This window comes from Phoenix dactylifera, chromosome 3, assembly GCF_009389715.1.
Source record: "Phoenix dactylifera cultivar Barhee BC4 chromosome 3, palm_55x_up_171113_PBpolish2nd_filt_p, whole genome shotgun sequence".
Classification (NCBI taxonomy): domain Eukaryota; kingdom Viridiplantae; phylum Streptophyta; class Magnoliopsida; order Arecales; family Arecaceae; genus Phoenix; species Phoenix dactylifera.
In genome coordinates this window covers 20,024,517-20,045,479 of record NC_052394.1, presented here as the reverse complement: position 1 = coordinate 20,045,479, position 20,963 = coordinate 20,024,517, and the positions used below count along the sequence as shown (strand labels likewise).

Below are 20,963 nucleotides of genomic sequence, written 5' to 3'. Positions count from 1 at the left end.
AAGCATTAATTCGTCCATGAGCTGGATTAATTCAGAAGTGAAATGAAATAAAAGGACACCAAAATTTAAGAAGTCAACTTATAGCCAAAAAACCAGGGATGGTATAGCCTTTTATCCTTTGTGGCAAGGGATAGAGTTCGATTTTCCAGGATATCAGCCCTTGCTTCGATGCCTACTTATATAAATCCTCAATCCTCCAAGCAGTAGCTTGGCTGGAAGCCTGGGTTCTTTTCTATATAGGAGTGAGGTGGATATACCCCAGAGCGCATAGTATCGGATCTAAAAAAAGGTTGAAGATCTGTTCAAGCTTCCGATTAGATAAGCTGAGATGTCGCCAAAAAGATGAACACCACCAAAACATGTATATCCATCACCCCTGATATGTCCTGACATGGACTAATCACACCAACATAATAAGAGGGTAATACCCCATTAGACCAATCCATAGTTCTTTATCCTATTGAGTGCAAATAGGTCATCAAGCTTTAGATTAGCCAAGCATCATTTAGATTGGACAGAGCTTAGCCATAACTATTCGAGCTACCTTCTAGCATGCTCGATTCTCAGGTTAGCTTGAGCTTCCATTGATTAAGCCATAGTTCAAGCTCATTTTGTTTAACTACTGAGATTTTAAATGTAGCATGAGCTCAACTCATTTTCTAAGCTAACAAGGTTAGAAAGCTAATTAAGCTTGATCTATTCATGAATAAACTCTTTCATTTCTTACCCTTAAATGCCGGATTGACGACTTTTAGTAAATGTAGAAAATTCAATTCTACATTGAGCATTGCAACAGCACTTAAAGGGTTTTTTTGCCAAGAAAATGGGGTTCCTCTTTCTTTTTCTCCAGAAAAGGCTAACAAACATCCATATGTAGAATCTCTACCATTATATACCGCTTTAGAGAAATGTCATTCTACTACCTAAGTCCAAGGGTGTCAATTCTCTAATAATAGCACAAATTTGCATGGCTATAATGGTTAGTTAGATACAGGAACGTGTGAGGGAGGTTCGGATCCATTCCTGCTTCAGAGTTTAATGGAATGCTACATTTTGTTTGGAATTAGGCACATCTATAGAAAGGCAAATGGTATCTCTGATAGGATGGGTTTTTCTTTTGAGCTGACCATACGAGTAGAGTACTCTAGACTAATCCAAAAGTTTTACGGAATATTTTGTTTTTTGATTTTTTTTGAATATATTCAAATATATATATATATATATTAAATCTATTAAAAATTAAAATTATCAGGATCACAAATTTATCAAAAAAAAATTCTTCTTGAATAAATCAGGTGCGCCGCACTTATCAGCCCCAATGAGAATACACGAAAATGACTCTGTCCCTGGTTTTGATACCAAGAAGCAAGGTCATATTTTACATGTCCAAGGTGTTACATTGAAAATTCTCTGATAATAGACTACGGAAGGGTTATATAAATAGAAAAAAGAAGGCGGCTGAAACTAGGCAAAGGATAGGAGACAAACGCTGCACGAGCCGGGGTTTTTCTGCGAAAAATTTTGTTTCTTGCTCTCGGTCTCAATTCCAGTAATCAACGAAAAGATAATCTCAAGGAATATTTTTCTCGTAGAAGGAAAGACTAAGCCCTCTCTCCTTCCCCTCGTAGGTGTCTCCTCTTCTTGGCCTCTCTTCTTCTGCTCCTCTCTTTCTTTCTTGTTCTCCGTGGGAAGCCGTAAAGGAGGCAGCGATGGCGTCGTCGGCGACGGTTCGAGTCGAGAAGGCCACGAGCCATCTCCTAATGGGCCCCGATTGGGCACTCAACATGGAAATCTGCGATTCCATCAATTCTGATCAGTGGTGAGTATTGAAAAACGTTGAACACGGGCGTGAATTCTTTTCTAGAATAGGTTCTTTCAATGGTTACGAGACTCGAAATCGTCATTTTTTTAGGGTTTTTGTTAACTCTGCTACAACGAAAAGATTCGATTTTGAATGGTTTTTGCTTCTGGGGATTTGAAGACGTAAAAGAAAAGCGTGAATTCTTGTGTGAAAACCGTTTAGACTCAAAGTTGCTGTCTCTTTAAGGTTTTTTTTTTTTTTTTTAAACTCTGGTAAAATGGTTCATTTTTGAAATGTAATTTTTGGTGAGAATTCAAAAAGCTTAAAGAAAAGCTTGTTTGTTGGCTGGAATCGGTTCTTCTATGCTTGCGAATCTCAATTTTTTTCTTTCTTTAGGGTTTCTGTTGAAACTCTGGAAAAAAGGGTCGATTTTGAGCAATTTCTTCTTGTGAATATTTTAAATGTTAAAGATACCTATGAACTTTTGCATGGATTATGCCCATGATCATGAGTTACAGATGTTCTTTCTTTAGGGATTTTTCAGACTTCTGGTAAAATATTCGATTTTAAGTTTTCTTTATTTGAGGTTTTTTTCTTGGCTGGGGGAAGCTTCTGTTTTGGTGATTTAATCTTCTTTCCCTTAATGGAATTTGATTAAGGAAGAATTGTTGTGCGGAATTGATTTTTCTGTTCTTATGAAATTCAAAACCATTTGCTTTTAGGGTTTTTGTCAGAACTCTGGTAAAATTTGAAAGGTTTTGTCTAAAACTACTGTCTTGATTTGTTGCAGCTCTTTATTTGGTGACTTAATCTTTTTTTTTTCTTAATATATTTTGGCTAGGAAAAAGGTTTATGGAGGAATTTTTTGTTCTTATGATTTTGACAGGAAAGTGATGGAATCCTATGGAATTGGTGCCACTTTTATGCTTATGATTGCTTATGATTGTCCAATACTTACACTTTTATGGATGATGCAATCAAAAAGATGAAGGATAATATTGGTTGGAAAGGGATTGATGTGTTGAGGAAGAACAGAGTGAAAAATAGTTACTTCATTGCATGATGATGTACTTGTTTTGTAGTTGTTGTGTCTGTTGGTAATAGCTTATGCTGTGCCACTACTTCCATGAGTTAAGAGGCTGACTTTTTGAACTTCTATTTCATTATGGTGCTCCCAATGAGGTTAGACTTTTAGGCCTATCTCGACTTGTTTGGGTTGGGGTTTATTAATTTCTCTTTGAGTGTTAACAATTTTGGTCTTATTGGGATTTTATTTTTTCTGGTCGATGAAGTGGAGTTGGAGCTTATTGAAGCTGTTTTAAGCTGAACTTGCCTATTAGGTTGTTTATAGCTCAACATGGATCCAAAACATTATAAATACTCTAATAAGAAGATTTGTACTGTGAGTTATTTGCATTCTTGAGCCAATTCTATCTCAAATTTGAGATGAAGATTCTTTTCTTTGCTTCTCATGGATCCAGAGAGATGACATGTTGAATCAGAAATATATTTTCTAGTTTGAAATCCATGCCATGTTAATGCATTTATTGCTATTTGGTTGTTTTTATTGTTGTTGTTGTTAAGATTAACTCTGAGAAAACAACAATCCTTAAACTGTTTTCTTAAATTTGAATTCCTAAACAAGGTGTCTGAAGGTTTCTCCTGGAGAAATCAACACTTAGAGTCTGGGAGACTGTCAATAAAAAGTAAACAAATGTCATTTTACTAAGGGTCCCATTAAGGAATGCCCTAAGGGCACTTGTTAAGAGCAACGTCCTTATTACCTTAAATAGTCTATCAACACCTGACTGGAGTTTAACCTAGGTTTCCTTTGACAACCTACATTTTTTAATATGAACTACTAAATCTTACTTCTGAACATTAACAACTTAAATCTAGGGTTTCTGCTTCACTAGAATGAATTGCTAGCCACTTAAGTGAAGACAAAAAAGGAATTATTGCAATATAGGGGAGTTGGTGATTGTTCTAACAAGACTTTAGAAAATTTTGGGAGATAACTGATGACTAAAATATACATTTCAAGTAATAATCAGTCAGAGTAAGATATGTTATTTGTAATAAATAGGGCAATCTCCTGGACCAATGCCCCTAGGGCATTCATTAACAATTTTCTTTTATTCATAATGATATGCATGTGCACTTAAAAGTGACAGATCAGCAGTATTACTGACACAAATTTTGGGTTTTCTGATGTGTTACAACACTTGGACACTTGGGACATGTAATAACACTGATTGACACTTCATATCATCAAATCATGATAACATTGCATGACACTTCGTACCATCAAATCGTGATACTTTCATTATTACATATCTACTTTGGGCATGTCTGCGTGAAAGTCGTCAAGTGTGACATAACGACTACCAACCACTTATCATATTTTATGTGCTTAAGGAGCATAGGTCCAGCTTGTTGTTAATCATATGCACACATCAATACTTATTTGCATACTGGATATATAAGATACAAATGTGCCCCTGTGTCAAATATTTAGAAGATTCATGTGTTAGAGTTGTGGGAACTTGGACACTTGATGCCCTGTCACGTGTTCTAGTAACTTTGCTGATCAGAGACTTGGAATATTACCATAGGTAGGCTAGAGAGTGGAAGAGTTATAAGATACATGCTTTAGATTAATTATAGTTGACAAATGGGAATTTTTTGTCCTACTCTAAAATAGTGTAAGTCATATACCTTTTAACTTTTCATTAATTTTTTGATTGTTTTGCCCAGAACACCAATATTGTGCACAGAAAGATCCCAAGCTGTGCAACATACTTTAAAATGGTGTCAAATCATTATCATCATCATCTTTTAGTTTTTTTAGCTAAAACTGGTGAAAGTGGAGTTAAACCATTGAAATTCCCAAGGCAAAGAACGAAAATATGTTAAAAGTAATTTTGGTAGCTTTATGGTAATTTTATGATGCATCAGAGGGCTGCAGACCTTTAAAGGTTTTCTTAGATTATATTCCAGTCATTGATTTCCTTTAAAATTTTTGGCTTTCTAGTTATTTCAGTTTTTAGTGGGTTATTCGCAATCAAGGGTTGTGATTAAAGATCTCATACCTTGTTTTACAGATTGATTACTGGTGGTACTTTAGCTGTACCATTTATGGAACTGTTCATGCCATAATATGTGTGAAGAATAATATTTTTTGTCATAGGGATAGTTAGGGGATTTTAGGATCAAGTTTGGGTTTCTTTTACTTATAAACAAGGCTTTTAAAATTGAAGGTCTTGACCATCTTGATGGATGGTCGAGATCGAGATGAACGAGATCTTGATTTATCTCAGCCAAAATGGAAAGTCGGATAAATTGGAAACTTGTAAAATATTACGAGATCTTTAGTGGTGTTATAGTATCTGTGATATCAAACTTTCAGATGAGAATAACTTCTGTTTTAAGACATTGATTTGAATATTTGATTGTTAAAAGACAATGAAAATTGTAAAACATTGATTAGAAAATCATGGCTAATATATCGACATTGTATTGGCTGACACATCAGGATCTCTCGGTATATCAGCCGAGAAAATAAAAGCTGAGAAAACCTTGCTTATAAAGCTATCTTTTTTTCTCCTCCTTATCCAGTGTCGTCTTTCCCTCTTACTTTCCCCTTTATGTTTCTCCTCCTCCTCCTCCTGCTCCTCTTTCTCTGGAGGTTATTCAGTGCCATCTTTCCCTCCTATGTTTCTCCTGTCTCTATCCCCCTTCTCCCTTTCTTTTTCTTTTCTTTCTGTTCTTCTCTTGGTTGCAGAAAATCTGCATTGTTTATGTTGAGATCTTTCGTTAAATCTGTTGCTGTCGCAGTTTATCTATTTAATAATGTAAGTACTAGTTGTCCCTTCGAGCTATATGCTATGTTTTGACTTATCTTTGATAGTATTGTTAGAATTGTTGCATGCTTGCTTTTAATTTCTTCATGCTGTAAATTTAGAATAGCGACAAATTTCTGTCCTTTTCTTTCAGTTGTACTACGGAGCCTTTAGAAACCATAATCTAAGCTTTCTAGCACCATGAGTGGACCTTAGCTTGCTGGATTTTCTGCTAGGCACCCAGAAATTCTCTCAAAACCCTAGTAAATCCTTGTAAAGGGCCTTGGGACCCTCTCTTTTGCAGAACTAACTATAGGGTTGCATCATTATTGCTAGTGATAGAAGCATTAGATAGCTGAAATAGACTAAATTCAGGTATCAGCTTGTGGATCAGGTATGGCATACACTAAGAGACCTAGCCTTTGGCTATGTCACAACTTTTGCTGTTGGAGAGAATATAACTAGAATTGCATTAAATTGTTTTATGATGGGATGTAGCTCTTGTAAAGTTTCCAGAATATTGTAATGTCTTACTGGAGCAACAACTAACAACATATTCTATATTTTGGTAATATACTTTCAAATTTTGGAGGAATTTATCTGGGTTATCAAGGGTTTCTGTTCATTTGAGTTGGAAGTGTGATAATTTCTTGTTATGCACAATAAACCCTTGAATCTTATGACCAAGGTGTGTTGTCTCGGTACCGGGCTCCGTAGCGGTGCCACTCTGTCACTATATCAGTCCACCTGGTATAGAGGCACATTCGGAACGCCTCTCGTACTGTGTGCCGGTACCGAACTAGTATGGTATGGTGTGTTTCATACCATCCGTTTCGATATAGTATGGCATGCCATGCTTATGACCCTAGACTAACAAGAGTTGGCAAGTGATCTCCAATTGTAGCTGATGTGGGAAGGCTTGAATACGTTGATATTGCTTTACTTCTTTCTGACGGCATCTTTCTACCATACATACCGCCTATCATATTAAACAACAAGAAGCGTTTTAAGATTATGCTGCACCTGCACATGCCTGTCCCTTTTTTTGATGATAGATCACTTCGTTGCACATGCATGCCACAAATATATTATTGACATCCTGGTGAAGCGTTTTAAGATCCTGCTGCACCTGCACATGCCTGTCCCTTTTTTTGATGATAGATCACTTCGCTGCACATGTATGCCACAAATATATTACTGACGTCCTGGTTTTCCTTTTAGAGTGCACACAGCATTGCATATTCCTGTCATACATATATGGCATAACACTTAGTTGTTCTTTTGAAAGATGTCAGGAGACTTCTGAATTTTGCTTATGGTAGTTTCATTCTTGTAGTCCTTTTATTAACTACAAGGCAATTGATTTTTTTTGGGGGATAATTTTTGAAAAACAGGGTGCACTTCCAGTCTGATTTTATATGATAGATTGTATAGAACTGCTAATGAAATTTCACATGTTGAATTGGATCAGGCAGGCGAAGGATGTGATTAAAGCTGTCAAGAAACGCTTGCAAAATAAAAATCCAAAGGTTCAATTTCTTTCTTTGACGGTATGTGCTCAGTCTTATCAAACTAAACATTAACATATCTATATTCATTATTCAGCAAGTTTTTATCCATGCAGTCACACACAACCATGTCAGAAAGAAGAAGTTCCTGTAAGGAACTTACATTGGAAAAATATGGAATCTTGGAACCTGTCTTGTTTCTCATTTCCAATACTAATGATAATGAAGCAGGAATTTCTTAGCTCATGTTAGTTGATACTGTGTCTATTACCTGGCTACTCTATTTTTGAGGTTGTAACAATCTTTTAGGGTGCAGAGAAACTGTAATAGAATTTCTGGTACATTGTTTCCTTCACAGAAGAAGGCATCTTCCCAGATGGCTGTTTGAGTCCATGGACAGAGACTTTGAAGTTTTGCTAAATATTCCTTATAATAATGGAGGGCAATTTCTTGCAGCTTTTGGAGACATTGGTAAAGAACTGTGGTGATTATGTGCATTTTCAAGTTGTTGACCGGGATATTTTAGAAGAGATGATTAAAATTGTCAGGAAAAAGGTTAGCGCTTCCCCTCATAATCTCAGTTCTATATATGATATTGTTTATGGAACGTTGATCATTGTGTCAACAAAATGATCTTAATAAAATTGCAATTTTTTATGAATAAAAAATGTACGTCTCTTTGCTTCATTAAAGGAAAAGCAGTCCTTCCTGTACATTTTATAATTCGAATTTATAGATAGAACACATTCGTCAATGTTTATGTAATAAACGGTGCAGGACATTCTCGAGACTTTATGAGATGAGTGAAAGAGAGATACTCCTTAATCTATTATTTTCATAAAATTTACTGGTTGTGCTTCTTCCTCAAAATAGAAAAAGCCTATCTCTTACCTAATGGTCAAGAATAAGGATGGACATTAAGTTGACAGAAGGTTGTAAATAAATGCTGGATCTTTGTATCTTTCATGACCTAGAGTGTGCTGATACTAACCAAATTTGATGGCAAAAGACTTAGATGATGATCCATTTTAGAGGATATCCAAATGTTTTACAACAAATTCCTGCCAGAAGTTTCTTATTAACATGGGGTATGCAAATCACTACTTCACATTTAGTGATACCGAAGTTCAATCACACTACTGTGATGAGTGCTCAAGATAGAGGTCCACTCTTCCATCCATCAAGTACTCTTGCATCAGTCAAATCTTATGTTCCAACAGCTAATTTCCTGCAACAATAACAAAGAAAGCCCTCATTAGAGTTAAAGAAATTGAAAAGAGGAAAAATAAACCAGTTCCATTGGTGGACTGATAACTGGAAAATATTACCTACTTACGATTGTTTCTTAAAGAATACAATAAGGGTCAGGGCTGTGTTGGGCCTATCAAAAGGAAATAGCGCCAATTCTACATATTTTCTGGATTGGCTTGAGCCATATATAGCATAACTTAGCTCTACCTGATCTTCTAAATGTCCTGGATCTGGTCATCAAGGCTGAATTCGGGGGTCAGATTGGATAAATTAATTTCACAGCCATTTCATGCCTAGTTAAGATGTTCTGTTATTCAGAACTATTTAAAATACACTGGTCCACATTTACTTTTGGGTGTTGGTATATATAGGTGTCATCATAGTGGCTTCAGCTTGAACCCTCTTGGTACCAATCCCACATGTGATATACATGTTGATCTCGTTCTTCTGTTTTCCCTGTTTGGGTAGGACAGACACCTGGAAGCGTAAACTTCTTCATTCCACTAATTGCAATGCTAACCACAACCCATGCCTGATGGCCACGCAGAGAACCAGATGGGCCGTTGTCCCAGCTACTGCAGGTACAACACCATTAACAGTAAATGCACATTAAAGTTACAGGAGGACCTTTTCAGGGGTTCCCCTAAACCTAGGCAGATGCTGACGGCTAAGTTGGACCTTTTACTGCCTAATGCATCATGGCCAGTGGGTTGCCAGCTGGTCAAGACTCTAGCAAGATGTGAACATGAAAATCTGTGGGGCCTTCTTTTTTCCATGAGTCACGCAGTCAGGAGAAGAATAAAAAGAGAAGATGGTTCTACTACAGCATTAATGTGGGTGGTGGTGCTAGGTTTTAAGACATGCATTGTGAAAATCTTGTAAGGGTGAGAAGAGGAGTTCTAACAAGACCCATAGGATCTGGAAGAGCATGAGTGCACATATTCTGGTTATTATGGCTAAGGGAGGAATTTCTTCTACTTCATCAACCTCCCTTCAAGGTTCCTTATGCCAAGTGAAGCCACTGTAGACATCACATGGTGAGAGAAGGTGAGCAAGACAGGAAAATTCAGGTGTCATGGTTTGGGTTGCAATGATTGGCATCATTCATGTGGAATTTTAGGACTCGAATGGATGGTTTAGATGTACTCAATTAGATAGTACTGACCTTTGACGGAAATTGTGTTGGTACTCTTATATGCAATTTAATGTTAACAATGATGATAAAGAGGCAAGTAGTATTCATACATGTCTTGTATCTAATCTGACAGAGGCATGATCTATATGATATGTTTCATGTGGACCATGTCACAGTATATAGCCTTGTGGATTTAGCTCTTTCTATACTTTACAGTTTGTGACTTGCCTTCATTATGGTGAATGTCTTGCATGTATTTTTCTTTCACCTAGTTATTGAAATTTTCTTTGCATATTTTACAGACAGATATGCAAGTGAGGGACAAAATTTTGGTGTTGCTGGACTCTTGGCAAGAAGCATTTGGTGGGCCTGGAGGGAAACATCCACAATACTACTGGGCATATGCTGAACTAAAAGTATGTAATTATGGATCCTTCTCTCTCTTTGTGTGTGCGTGCGTGTTTTTGGGTTGGGGGGGGCTGGGGGGAGGTGTTGAAAAGGAGTGAGGGGTTTTTTTTTTTTGGGAACTTGAGATAAATATTATCATAGTCTTAGTAACCCAACTCCCCCCAAAACAATATGTAAGTGTGGCCTTCTGCTTTTTTTCTTCCCTCTAGTTGGGAATGTCCACTTGGCAATTTACATTTTACATTTCTTAGGACTCAAATAAGCCAGCCAATCAAGTGATAAAATATTTGTGTTTTCTTATTCTACATACATGGCCAAGAATGAGGACATCAGCTTTGCCTCTTCCTTGAGAATATATATTATTACTCTTCTGGTTTAGTATTGTAAATTTATCATTCATGTCTTGTGGATTAACTGGGATTTATGGTATGCATAAAGATTCCTTTTGAGCTTAAATTGTGCTATGGAGCATGATGTAATCCATGATGTTATTATAGGAAGAAGAAGGTTGTTGAACTCTTGTGCCCATTTGAACATATTTGACATCTCTGTCATCACCCTTTTGTTCTTCTCAAGGGTATGTGCCCATTTGAACATTTTTGTCATCTCTGCCATCAACCTTTTGTTCTTCTCGAGTGTATGTGCCTATTTGAGCATTTTTGATATCTTTGTCATCACCCTTTTGTTCTTCTCAAATGTGTGCTATGTTTTCAATCTATCTAATTGCACTGCCGTTCCAGTTTTTATTTTAAACCATAGGTTTGTGCATAATCAGCATAGTTGTTATTTCTTGATCTTATAATTGATTGGGACCTCAATTAATTTCTACTTCTTAAATTGCATTCCAAATTCTTGCTTTTAGTTTCATATGTTTTTGGATGCAGCAGATCGGTTATGGCCAAGAGCAATAGAAATTTTTCTAAATTTTTGGTTTCTGTCAGATTCATCTGTGGTCTCAATCCTACTCTTTCTTTTCTTAATGAGCAAATATGTTTAATGTTTTCTAGGATTTGTTAAGACGTTAATATGACTGAATCGCACATTTATCTAAGGCTCTAATAAGATTTATTATTCGCGTGTGTAAGATGCAATCTTGCTGTGTGCCTTGAAGTTATAAACAACATTGCAGTAAGGAGAGCTAAAGATGCATGTGTCGTAGTTTCTATTATTTTGGGTATACATGTATAGTTTTGTGTACTTGTCTTGCTAGTTTATTCTAGATTGAGTGATATTTGGTATTTTAGTTAGTAGATTAGTATGTTTATGTGGTATATTTAATGCATTAAGCTTTTTAATTATGGCTTGAAACTACCCAAACTACGTAGTTTATAACTGAAAGCAGAATAAAATGTCATGCAATAACTTTGCCTTGATTTTATTCTTATTTTCATATTCTGTTTTATTTTTTTGACTTTTTTGGGTACTTAAACTCTGAAACTCCAAGCCAAACTATTGAAACCATTGACATGTCTGAAACCAAAACTCTACTCAGTGGGCTGCTTCCAAACTGAAACCAAGTTCTAAAACCTTGCTTTTAGTGCTTATGTTTGATGTCAGACCTGCTAAGTTTGGAGGTTCACTTGTCTTGCTGCATCTGCTTTTTAACAATTTCGAATTTTCTGTGATAATCCAATGTGCTCTTTAAGTACATTTGTTGAAGAGAAATTGAATTGCCTTTTAGATTATTTTATGCTTTGCTAAAATTAAGATTAGTTTCAATTGTCAAGATTTAGTTTTTTTTATTAATTATCACGAGTGCTAGCCTCCTTATCTGAGCTCGGGACTGGTGTCTGTAGTGTCATTGTTACTTCCTTCTTGCAAATTTTGTAATTCTTCGTTGGCTAGGTGCATAACTGCTGTTCAGTGTTATTAAATAATTGTGTAAAATGACCCCGTCTTTTAGAAGTAATGGAAATCCTTTGAAAACTACTATCTTTAACAAATAGCATATGTGTCTTTCAGAGGTATGGAGTAGTATTCCCACAACGCTCAGCAAATGCTCCCCCAATATTTACCCCTCCTGTTACACATCTAACGTCAACATCTAGTCATCCCCAGGCAGGGTATAATATACCTAGCAATGGTGCTGCAACATTTGATGAAACAATGACATCAGAGATAGGAAATTTGAGGTGACTTTTAATGCTTTAATTTATTGATTTCTATTGTGGTGCTTCAATTTTCTGATGTCATTCTGTTTTCTATGTTTGAATTCATGCTTCTTTTTTGTTATTGGCTTTTGTGTCATTCTCTGCAGTTTATCAGATTTAAATAACATTCGAAGTGTTATGGAGCTATTAAGTGATATGCTGAAAGCTGTGAACCCATATGATCGTGGGGTAGGTGTCATTTGTTCTTGGCCATCTATATTTTTTATTATTTCTGAAGCTATTACTATTTACATCTACATTGTGTTATTCTTGAGAAAAAGGAAAATGTTAGCTGCATTCCTTCATTAATGACTATCCTTTTTGACTACCAACGGCCATCTGTTTAGCTAATGGATCATGTCACCACTCTCTCATACCTAATTAGATAATACTATACATTACTTGACATTTCTCTTTACAGGCTGTTAGAGATGAAGTGATTACAGACCTTGTGAGCCAGTCCCGCACCAACCAGAAAAGGGTAATGCAATTGGTCAGCTCAACTGGGTAAGCGCAAGTGAAGTTTTTGTGTATTGTACCATAAATATCATACCCTGGTTATGCCTATTACCTTTTCCTGTTGCTCACCTAGAGGCCTGGTTAGGTACTTCTAAAGGAATGTCTTGTAGGATGGCCCAACTTGGGTTTTTGTTGTTGTGGGGGGGGGGTGGGAGGAGAGAGAGAGAGAGAAGTGGGGTGAGGTAAGGAGAGGGGGAGGCCTGAGCATCAAGGTGAGGGGAGAAAGACCAGCATGGGTCTTTTATTTTTCCTGCAGATATGGATGGGTGGCAGTTGGGTTGATGTGGGTGGGCCCTATTGGTTGTTCCCAGTCCCCCAAATCCAACAGATTGGTCCAGTATTTCTGCTTTTAAGTTCATGTCAAAGTTTAAATTTCCAAAATTAGTGACCATGTATCACTTTCGTCTTAGATCTACTGAAAACTTGGTCCATATGGGCTGATGCCAGTGCTCTTGTAAGGTGTGATTTTACTAATCCAATTGTTTATTTCGGCAGGGATGAAAAGCTTTTAGGACTAGGTCTTGAATTATACGACAAATTACAAAGTTTGCTCATGAAACATGATGCCATAGCTTCTGGTTCTCCTTTGCCGCCCGAATCATCAGAATCCATTTCAAAGTCAAAAATGCCTGTTGCTTCTACTCCTGTCAGAAACAGTCAGTTTGAAGATGAAGAGGAAGAGGATGATGATTTTGCTCAGCTAGCTCGGAGGTTAATGCCAACTCTAGCTCCTTTCCATTTTAAACCTAGTGAATAGAAACAAGGATGAAAACATCTGTACTTTGTCTGCAGGAATTCCAAATTCAAGCCAGTGGCTACTCAAAGCACATTTGCCAACACTGGTGATCAAGAGGCCTCACCAAATCGGAGTGATGTAACGACTGTAACTGCTGGTTCAAGTGCTTCAGAAGCCTCATCCTTTATAGCAAGCAATGCATTGGCTCTGCTTGACCCTCCTCCTGTCAGGACGGTCGGGAAAGATCAAGACATGATTGACCTTTTGAGCCTGACTTTGTCGACCAACCCATCATCACCTCATACTCCTCTCACACCTCCTCCAACCTCAAGCCTAAATGGCTCTCATTCTTCCAGTGGACATGATTACCTTCAAAACCCTCAGCCTTACTCTGTAAACCAAGGCTACAATCCTTACAATGGTTATGTTGCACCCTGGGCTCAACATGCACTACCTCCTGCCCAAGCTCAGCCTCCTTTCCAACCACAACCTCCATCCCAACCCCAGCCTCCTTTCCAACCACAATCTCCATCCCAACCCCAGCCTTCTTTCCAACCACAACCTCCAGCTCAAGCTCAGTTCCAAAACCAACCTCCACTTCAAGCTCAGCTCCCTTTCCGACCTCAATCTTCAGCTCAAACTCAATTTACCCAACACTCATTCAGCCACCCGCCCCCACCGTGGTTTTTCCCTGCTATGCCCAACCCCAGTCCCGTCCCATTGACTACCTACCAATCCACATCTTCTCATGCCAGTTCTGCTGCTTATGCGCCCGATTATTCTTCCAGACCACTGCAGCGATATGATTCATTTGGTGGAAGAGTCAACAATGTTCCAGCTATGACTGGTGAAAAACCGGTAAATGCCAACCTAAGGCAGACGGGGGCTGCAGCTGCTCCAAAACCATATTATCTGCCAGACAGATTGTTTGAGGATTTGATAGATTTGAGAAATCCCAGTGGTGGACAAAAGGCAAATAGATCTTCTAGCTTGTCAGGGGCATCAAGCCAACCTATGATCAGCGGAAGGAAATGAAACCCCTTTTGTGGTATAGTATTCATTAGTGAAAGGTACTATTGGACTGGGGGATCGTTCAAAACTGGCTTTTATGTATATATGTTGCATCTCTTCAGTTGTCCTTTCTTCTCCTGCAAAGAAATTGCATTTGTGTTGTTGTACGTTCTGCCACCCTGATGCAAATGTTTATGTACATAATTAATTTGGTATGGTAGACATTAGACAACATGATTTAGATTGTGGTTAATTCATTTTGTCAAGATAATCTGCAGAGAAACATTGTGGAATAATGCATATGCTAGCATTGCATATGTTGCCATTTGGACTTTGGTGCTGATTGCTGATATATGTTTGATTTGAGTCAATAACATGGTTTACTGAAAGCAGTTGGCCCTCCAGGTTTGGCTGTTGAATCGAGCTAAGCAGGGCAAACTTGTGCCCTAAGTCATTAATCCTCCTATAAGTTGGAAGGGAGAAAGGAAAGGTAAGGGTAAGCAGAGTAGAGAGAGAGATGCCAGATTACATTATCCCTTTCACATGTCCTGTTCCCGAAAAGATGGCATCGCCTTTTATTTCCTTTCCTTTTCTTTTTCAAAACTATCAAGAACCTGTCCTTTAATATTCTTTTGATCTTCCTTGGCTACTTCATGAAAGTCTTGGATGTCTTTATGAGAATCCTGCAATTCCTCTTAAGCCACATTTACCAAACTCTTGCAGCAATTAGCATATCCCACTTCACCCCACTTTTCTTCTTCCCTTCTCCAAGCACCCAATGAATCATTCATCTCCCTAGTCCATCATCTCAGTTTAAGATGTCTAAAATGTCTCCATTGTCCAGCTACTGCTCTGCACTCTAAGGTTCTATTTGGCAGAGCTACTGGTATTAGAACTTTTTGAAGCCAAAATAGTTTTTTGATTTTTTTACCAACTACTTCTATTCTGTCAAAAAGTTTTTCTAGCTCACCAAAAGTTCTGCCAAATAGGGCTTAAAAAAAGATGGCACATCATCAACTCCTCACGTAAGAGAGGGGGGAGGCTCCATTGCCAGCCGTGTAGAAAGTGGCATAAAAAACTTCTGGAGGGCCCAAAGCTTGCATTTGAAGTTGAGATAAACCAAGATCCTCAGTACATTTAGATGCAGTTATTTTCCAGCATGCTGCTCCACATTGCCTACTACTAGCAGTGTCTCGCATGATCATGTGATTAAAAACATTGCTGTGATTTGGTCTTCCAATAGCCAAGATTAGATGAATACTTTTGTAATGTCGGTGATTTCCACATTGCTTGAGCATTACATCGCCTGAGAGTCATAAGCAAAAAGGATCCGAACTCATAAGCAAGGGTGGGTATTGATGATGTTTGCATGTTGTAGACATGCTTTATTTCAATAACCAACCAACATAGGGGCTACATTGATCGTAGGAAAAAAGAAAGAAAAGGAAATGAAAAAATCCAACTTGTAATCAAATTGCCTGCTCTTAAAACAGGAGAACAAACATACACTTACCATTGATCTTCAACAGTGACCTAACAATCTAATATCCTAGCTTCTTTGCTTGTGCAAGCTTACACACGCTAAAAAGTGCCCGAAATTGACGACCCCAAGCCCAGCTAGCATCCAGGAGGCGTTATCCAATCTCGACTCGTTCACATCATCCTGCAACCAGCCAGTCATCCTCCGAACCAAAGCTATCAAACCTGAGCTCAAATAGAAACCAATCCTTAGCGCGCGCATACCCGTTCGTTGGAGTAGAGAGCCACCTGGGCCAGGAAGCGGAACGCCTCGTCCAAGCCCACGAGCACCATAGGCGCGACCCACATGGGCTCGGCGTCGGACTGCAAGGCCCTGAACCGGCTCGACTCGACCAGGGCCGAGCCGGTGACGGCGACGGCATTGATGGCGTGGCCGAAGGCTATACAGTGGAGCGGCGGCGGCGGGCGATGGTGCGCCAGGCTGGGAAGACGGCGCGTTCGAGGCGGGGGAGGGAGAGGGCCGCGGCGGTGAGGATGAAGACGGTGACGGAGCCGGCAGGGAGGAGAGGACCGCCGGCAGCAGCGCCGGCGGAGGGGAGGAGGCGGCGGTCGGTGGCGAGGGCCTGGAGGGTGGTGAGGGTGGAGTGGGTGGTGATGATGGTGCTCACCGGGAGGGCGGTGGCGACGAGGGGGAGGAGGGACTTGAGGTCTTCCACTTGGTTCACAGTGCATGGAGGCAGGGGCGGCCCAATACATTTGGGGGCTAAGGCGAATCCAATAGATAAGGCCTTTTTTTTAATAATAAAATTTTAAATAAGTATAAAATATTTTTTAAAAATGATATAAAAATAGATAGTAATCAAGTATAATATTTCAATAAAGATACACGAATCTAATAAGAATAGATAAGAAGTCTTTTCAATTTAATATAATTTTTGAATGAAAATATAGAAAAGTAATTAACCTAAGAAAAGAGCCATGAAACTGATTAAATAACTGAGATAATACTTAATAATACTTTTATTCTGTCAAGTAAGAGTAGAATAGGAAAAGATCATCCTATGGCACTTCATGGTCAAGATAAAGATATTATGGGAATTATGGTAAAGCAAGAGCAGAATTTGTCCAGGCCTTTTCTAGAAAAGAAAGTAGGGGCATTATGGAAAATTCACTCGATCTAATTAATAAAAATCCCATCCCACCATCTCCCTTTCAAAGTGAGTACCCTTACTTGGTAAGTACCGAAGCAGCTACTGCAGCATCACAGCACAGCAGCCATTCAACACCCCCCCCCCCCCCCCTCTTCCCTCCTTTTCTCTCTCTACCCTCCAATAAGTCCATCTCCAATCCCCCTATCTTTCTTCCCGATGGCCCAGGTGGATCAGGAGTATTGTGAGGGAAGGAAAACCAAGACCAAAACCAAAAAAGAGTAGGGATGAAAGATAAGAGTGGCTTCACGCGGGTATCAAGCCAACCAAATCCCTCCTCTCTCTCTCTCTCTCTCTCTCTCTCTCTCTCTCTCCCCCCCCCCCCCCCCCTCCACCCAAAACAAAACTACTGTCCCCAACTTCCCAAATTGCTCCTCTGCAGGCCAGAAAACTCTCCACCTCCCTTCCATCAAGGGGGAAGACTCGTAGCCAGCTCCTGTTTCTGTTTTAAAAGGGGCCTTTGCTTCCTTTTGATCACGGTGCCAAAAACTTCCCCCTCTCTCTCTCAATTTCTTTTCTCCCTTCACCTCCTGGGGCCTTCCATTGGCCCGGGGCCTTAGGCGACCGCCTCGATCGCCTAAGGCTCGGGCCGGCTCTGCATGGAGGACGGCCGGGGCTAAAGGTGGAGCCGTCGGTTGCAGTGCCGGCTTTTGGCTCTACTATTGCAGCACGATTAAGGAATCTATACACAGTTTTCAGCTCTACCAATTACCTTGTAGCAAGGACAAGTTGCTAGCTAATTAAGCTCATGCAACATGGGTCGACCGTACGTGCATGCGGACGTACCTACATACACATAAACTTTATTACTACTTTATTAGATAAATGTAATAATCTAAAAACTCCAAATAAATCTCAACAGTTTCAGAAACCTTATATGAATCTCGAAGTGTGGTATGAATTACACCACAATTCAACAGAAACTCCTATTTCACTAAAACAGTTTTAGCTTAAGGTGGGTGCCATTAATTAGGATGCTGTAGATATGAATCACCTCAATCTCTAGCTTGGACAAATTAAGCAGGCAAGGAATCACGTATGCATCGATGCTTGGATGGCCCATGGGATGACCTGCAATCTTTGACTTTTTCTAGTTTGTGCGACTGTGTCCTCTAGCAAATTTTGCAAGAAATTGGTTTTGGATGCATGCAAGCACGCAAGAAGAAACCAAAACTCCATACCTGAAGCCTGGAGTCAGAGATCGTCAGGGGCGGCCCAATACATTTGGGGGCCTAAGGCGAATCCAATAGATAAGGCCTTTTTTTTAATAATAAAATTTTAAATAAGTATAAAATATTTTTTAAAAATGATATAAAAATAGATAGTAATCAAGTATAATATTCCAATAAAGATACACGAATCTAATAAGAATAGATAAGAAGTCTTTTCAATTTAATATAATTTTTGAATGAAAATATAGAAAAGTAATTAACCTAAGAAAAGAGCCATGAAACTGATTAAATAACTGAGATAATACTTAATAATACTTTTATTCTGTCAAGTAAGAGTAGAATAGGAAAAGATCATCCTATGGCACTTCATGGTCAAGATAAAGATATTATGGGAATTATGGTAAAGCAAGAGCAGAATTTGTCCAGGCCTAGAAAAGAAAGTAGGGGCATTATGGAAAATTCACTCGATCTAATTAATAAAAATCCCATCCCACCATCTCCCTTTCAAAGTGAGTACCCTTACTTGGTAAGTACCGAAGCAGCTACTGCAGCATCACAGCACAGCAGCCATTCAACACCCCCCCCCCCCCCCTCTTCCCTCCTTTTCTCTCTCTACCCTCCAATAAGTCCATCTCCAATCCCCCTATCTTTCTTCCCGATGGCCCAGGTGGATCAGGAGTATTGTGAGGGAAGGAAAACCAAGACCAAAACCAAAAAAGAGTAGGGATGAAAGATAAGAGTGGCTTCACGCGGGTATCAAGCCAACCAAATCCCTCCTCTCTCTCTCTCTCTCTCTCTCTCTCTCCCCCCCCCCCCCTCCACCCAAAACAAAACTACTGTCCCCAACTTCCCAAATTGCTCCTCTGCAGGCCAGAAAACTCTTCACCTCCCTTCCATCAAGGGGGAAGACTCGTAGCCAGCTCCTGTTTCTGTTTTAAAAGGGGCCTTTGCTTCCTTTTGATCACGGTGCCAAAAACTTCCCCCTCTCTCTCTCAATTTCTTTTCTCCCTTCACCTCCTGGGGCCTTCCATTGGCCCGGGGCCTTAGGCGACCGCCTCGATCGCCTAAGGCTCGGGCCGGCTCTGCATGGAGGACGGCCGGGGCTAAAGGTGGAGCCGTCGGTTGCAGTGCCGGCTTTTGGCTCTACTATTGCAGCACGATTAAGGAATCTATACACAGTTTTCAGCTCTACCAATTACCTTGTAGCAAGGACAAGTTGCTAGCTAATTAAGCTCATGCAACATGGGTCGACCGTACGTGCATGCGGACGTACCTACATACACATAAACTTTATTACTACTTTATTAGATAAATGTAATAATCTAAAAACTCCAAATAAATCTCAACAGTTTCAGAAACCTTATATGAATCTCGAAGTGTGGTATGAATTACACCACAATTCAACAGAAACTCCTATTTCACTAAAACAGTTTTAGCTTAAGGTGGGTGCCATTAATTAGGATGCTGTAGATATGAATCACCTCAATCTCTAGCTTGGACAAATTAAGCAGGCAAGGAATCACGTATGCATCGATGCTTGGATGGCCCATGGGATGACCTGCAATCTTTGACTTTTTCTAGTTTGTGCGACTGTGTCCTCTAGCAAATTTTGCAAGAAATTGGTTTTGGATGCATGCAAGCACGCAAGAAGAAACCAAGTCAGAGATCGTGGTGTCAACTTGGTATTTCCAATCCTCTAGCTTGTAATAATAGCACTGGTCCTCGGATGACTCCCCAGTCTTTCTCCTCCCTACTGCCAAGACTACCACATTCACCGAACACACAAACGGATTCTCCTTAAGATCAGTATGCCGATAATAACGCCTTCCTTGGAGGAATACAAATAGACCGATGGCAACAATAATGGCATGTAGCCTAGAAGAAAGTTCACTTGGTTTTTTTCTTTTTTCTTTTTTCTTTTTTGATTGAGGAAGGAAGTTGATTTCAAAGCAACAAAATTCCAAAAGAGGTTTCATGGGATGATCGATCAAGCAGAATATACCCACAGTAAGAATCATTCCTCCGGCACTCAAGCGAGTTCCGAATAATTAATTCATCAGATGGAGAGAGAGAGAGAGAGCTGTGAGGAGAAATGCCCACTTCTCTGCATCCAGGGATGTTGTGAGAGTCCCATCCATTTCCTAGGACTTCAACAGGGCTAGTCCGCAGCACCCACCCTCCCTCCACAGAGGAGGGTAATATTTATAATTGAGAGCAATGCGGAGCATTATGAATTATGATCCGTAGGCTTAGGTACTGCCTACGCCATTATGTCTTTTGAGGATTTTGTTAAGACCCCCAAAGCTTTTTTTATTATTAAATATTGGGACATTTTGTTCTGACCATATTTGCCTAGTAGGCTACTAGTTTTGCTGCTTTGCATCTGACCACATGGACACCATTCGGAAGTCGTTCCAAACGCCCATTTAACGTGGCCACAAACGATCTGGTTTCTAGCCATGCCATGCGTGACGAAGGCATGATGGAATACAGGTAACAGCAGAGCTGCAAGGGGTCAATTCACCACCGGTTGTGTATGAACTCTGGTACTCTTCATTTGAATTTTAAACCTTACACCAAGGCAATAACATTCAATTTAAGATTAATGAGGTTACAAATGAATTGCAAACATTATAAGAGATGAACAAGAACTACTATAACCCAAATTCTCAAACACACACACACACAGAGAGAGACATATATATATATATATATATATATATATATATATATATATATATAT

The 20,963-nt window shown here is 39.3% G+C and overlaps 1 protein-coding gene across 2 annotated transcripts; it reads left to right on the top strand.

The window, feature by feature from the left end:
• Nucleotides 1-1,453: 1,453 nt before the first annotated feature.
• On the top strand, nt 1,454-14,684 carry LOC103714391 (TOM1-like protein 6). Of its 2 annotated transcripts, XM_039124921.1 has the most exons (10): nt 1,456-1,549; nt 1,629-1,819; nt 7,115-7,193; nt 7,608-7,706; nt 9,840-9,953; nt 11,908-12,077; nt 12,203-12,284; nt 12,517-12,602; nt 13,110-13,325; nt 13,407-14,684. In XM_039124921.1, exons 2-10 carry the CDS (start codon nt 1,710-1,712, stop codon nt 14,383-14,385), a joined length of 1,935 nt encoding a protein of 644 aa, XP_038980849.1. In that variant the 5' UTR covers nt 1,456-1,549; nt 1,629-1,709; the 3' UTR covers nt 14,386-14,684. The 2 variants fall into 2 exon arrangements, with proteins under 2 accessions (XP_008799838.2, XP_038980849.1); XM_008801616.4 differs by having other exon boundaries at nt 1,454-1,819.
• Nucleotides 14,685-20,963: the final 6,279 nt, after the last annotated feature.

Coding starts and splice junctions, on each gene's coding strand:
- LOC103714391 (XM_008801616.4), top strand. CDS start 1,710: ATGGCGTCGTCGGCGACGGTTCGAGTCGAGAAGGCCACGAGCCATCTC. Junction 12,078..12,202: donor TCAGAGATAGGAAATTTGAG/GTGACTTTTAAT, acceptor CATTCTCTGCAG/TTTATCAGATTTAAATAACA. Junction 13,326..13,406: donor TTTGCTCAGCTAGCTCGGAG/GTTAATGCCAAC, acceptor CTTTGTCTGCAG/GAATTCCAAATTCAAGCCAG.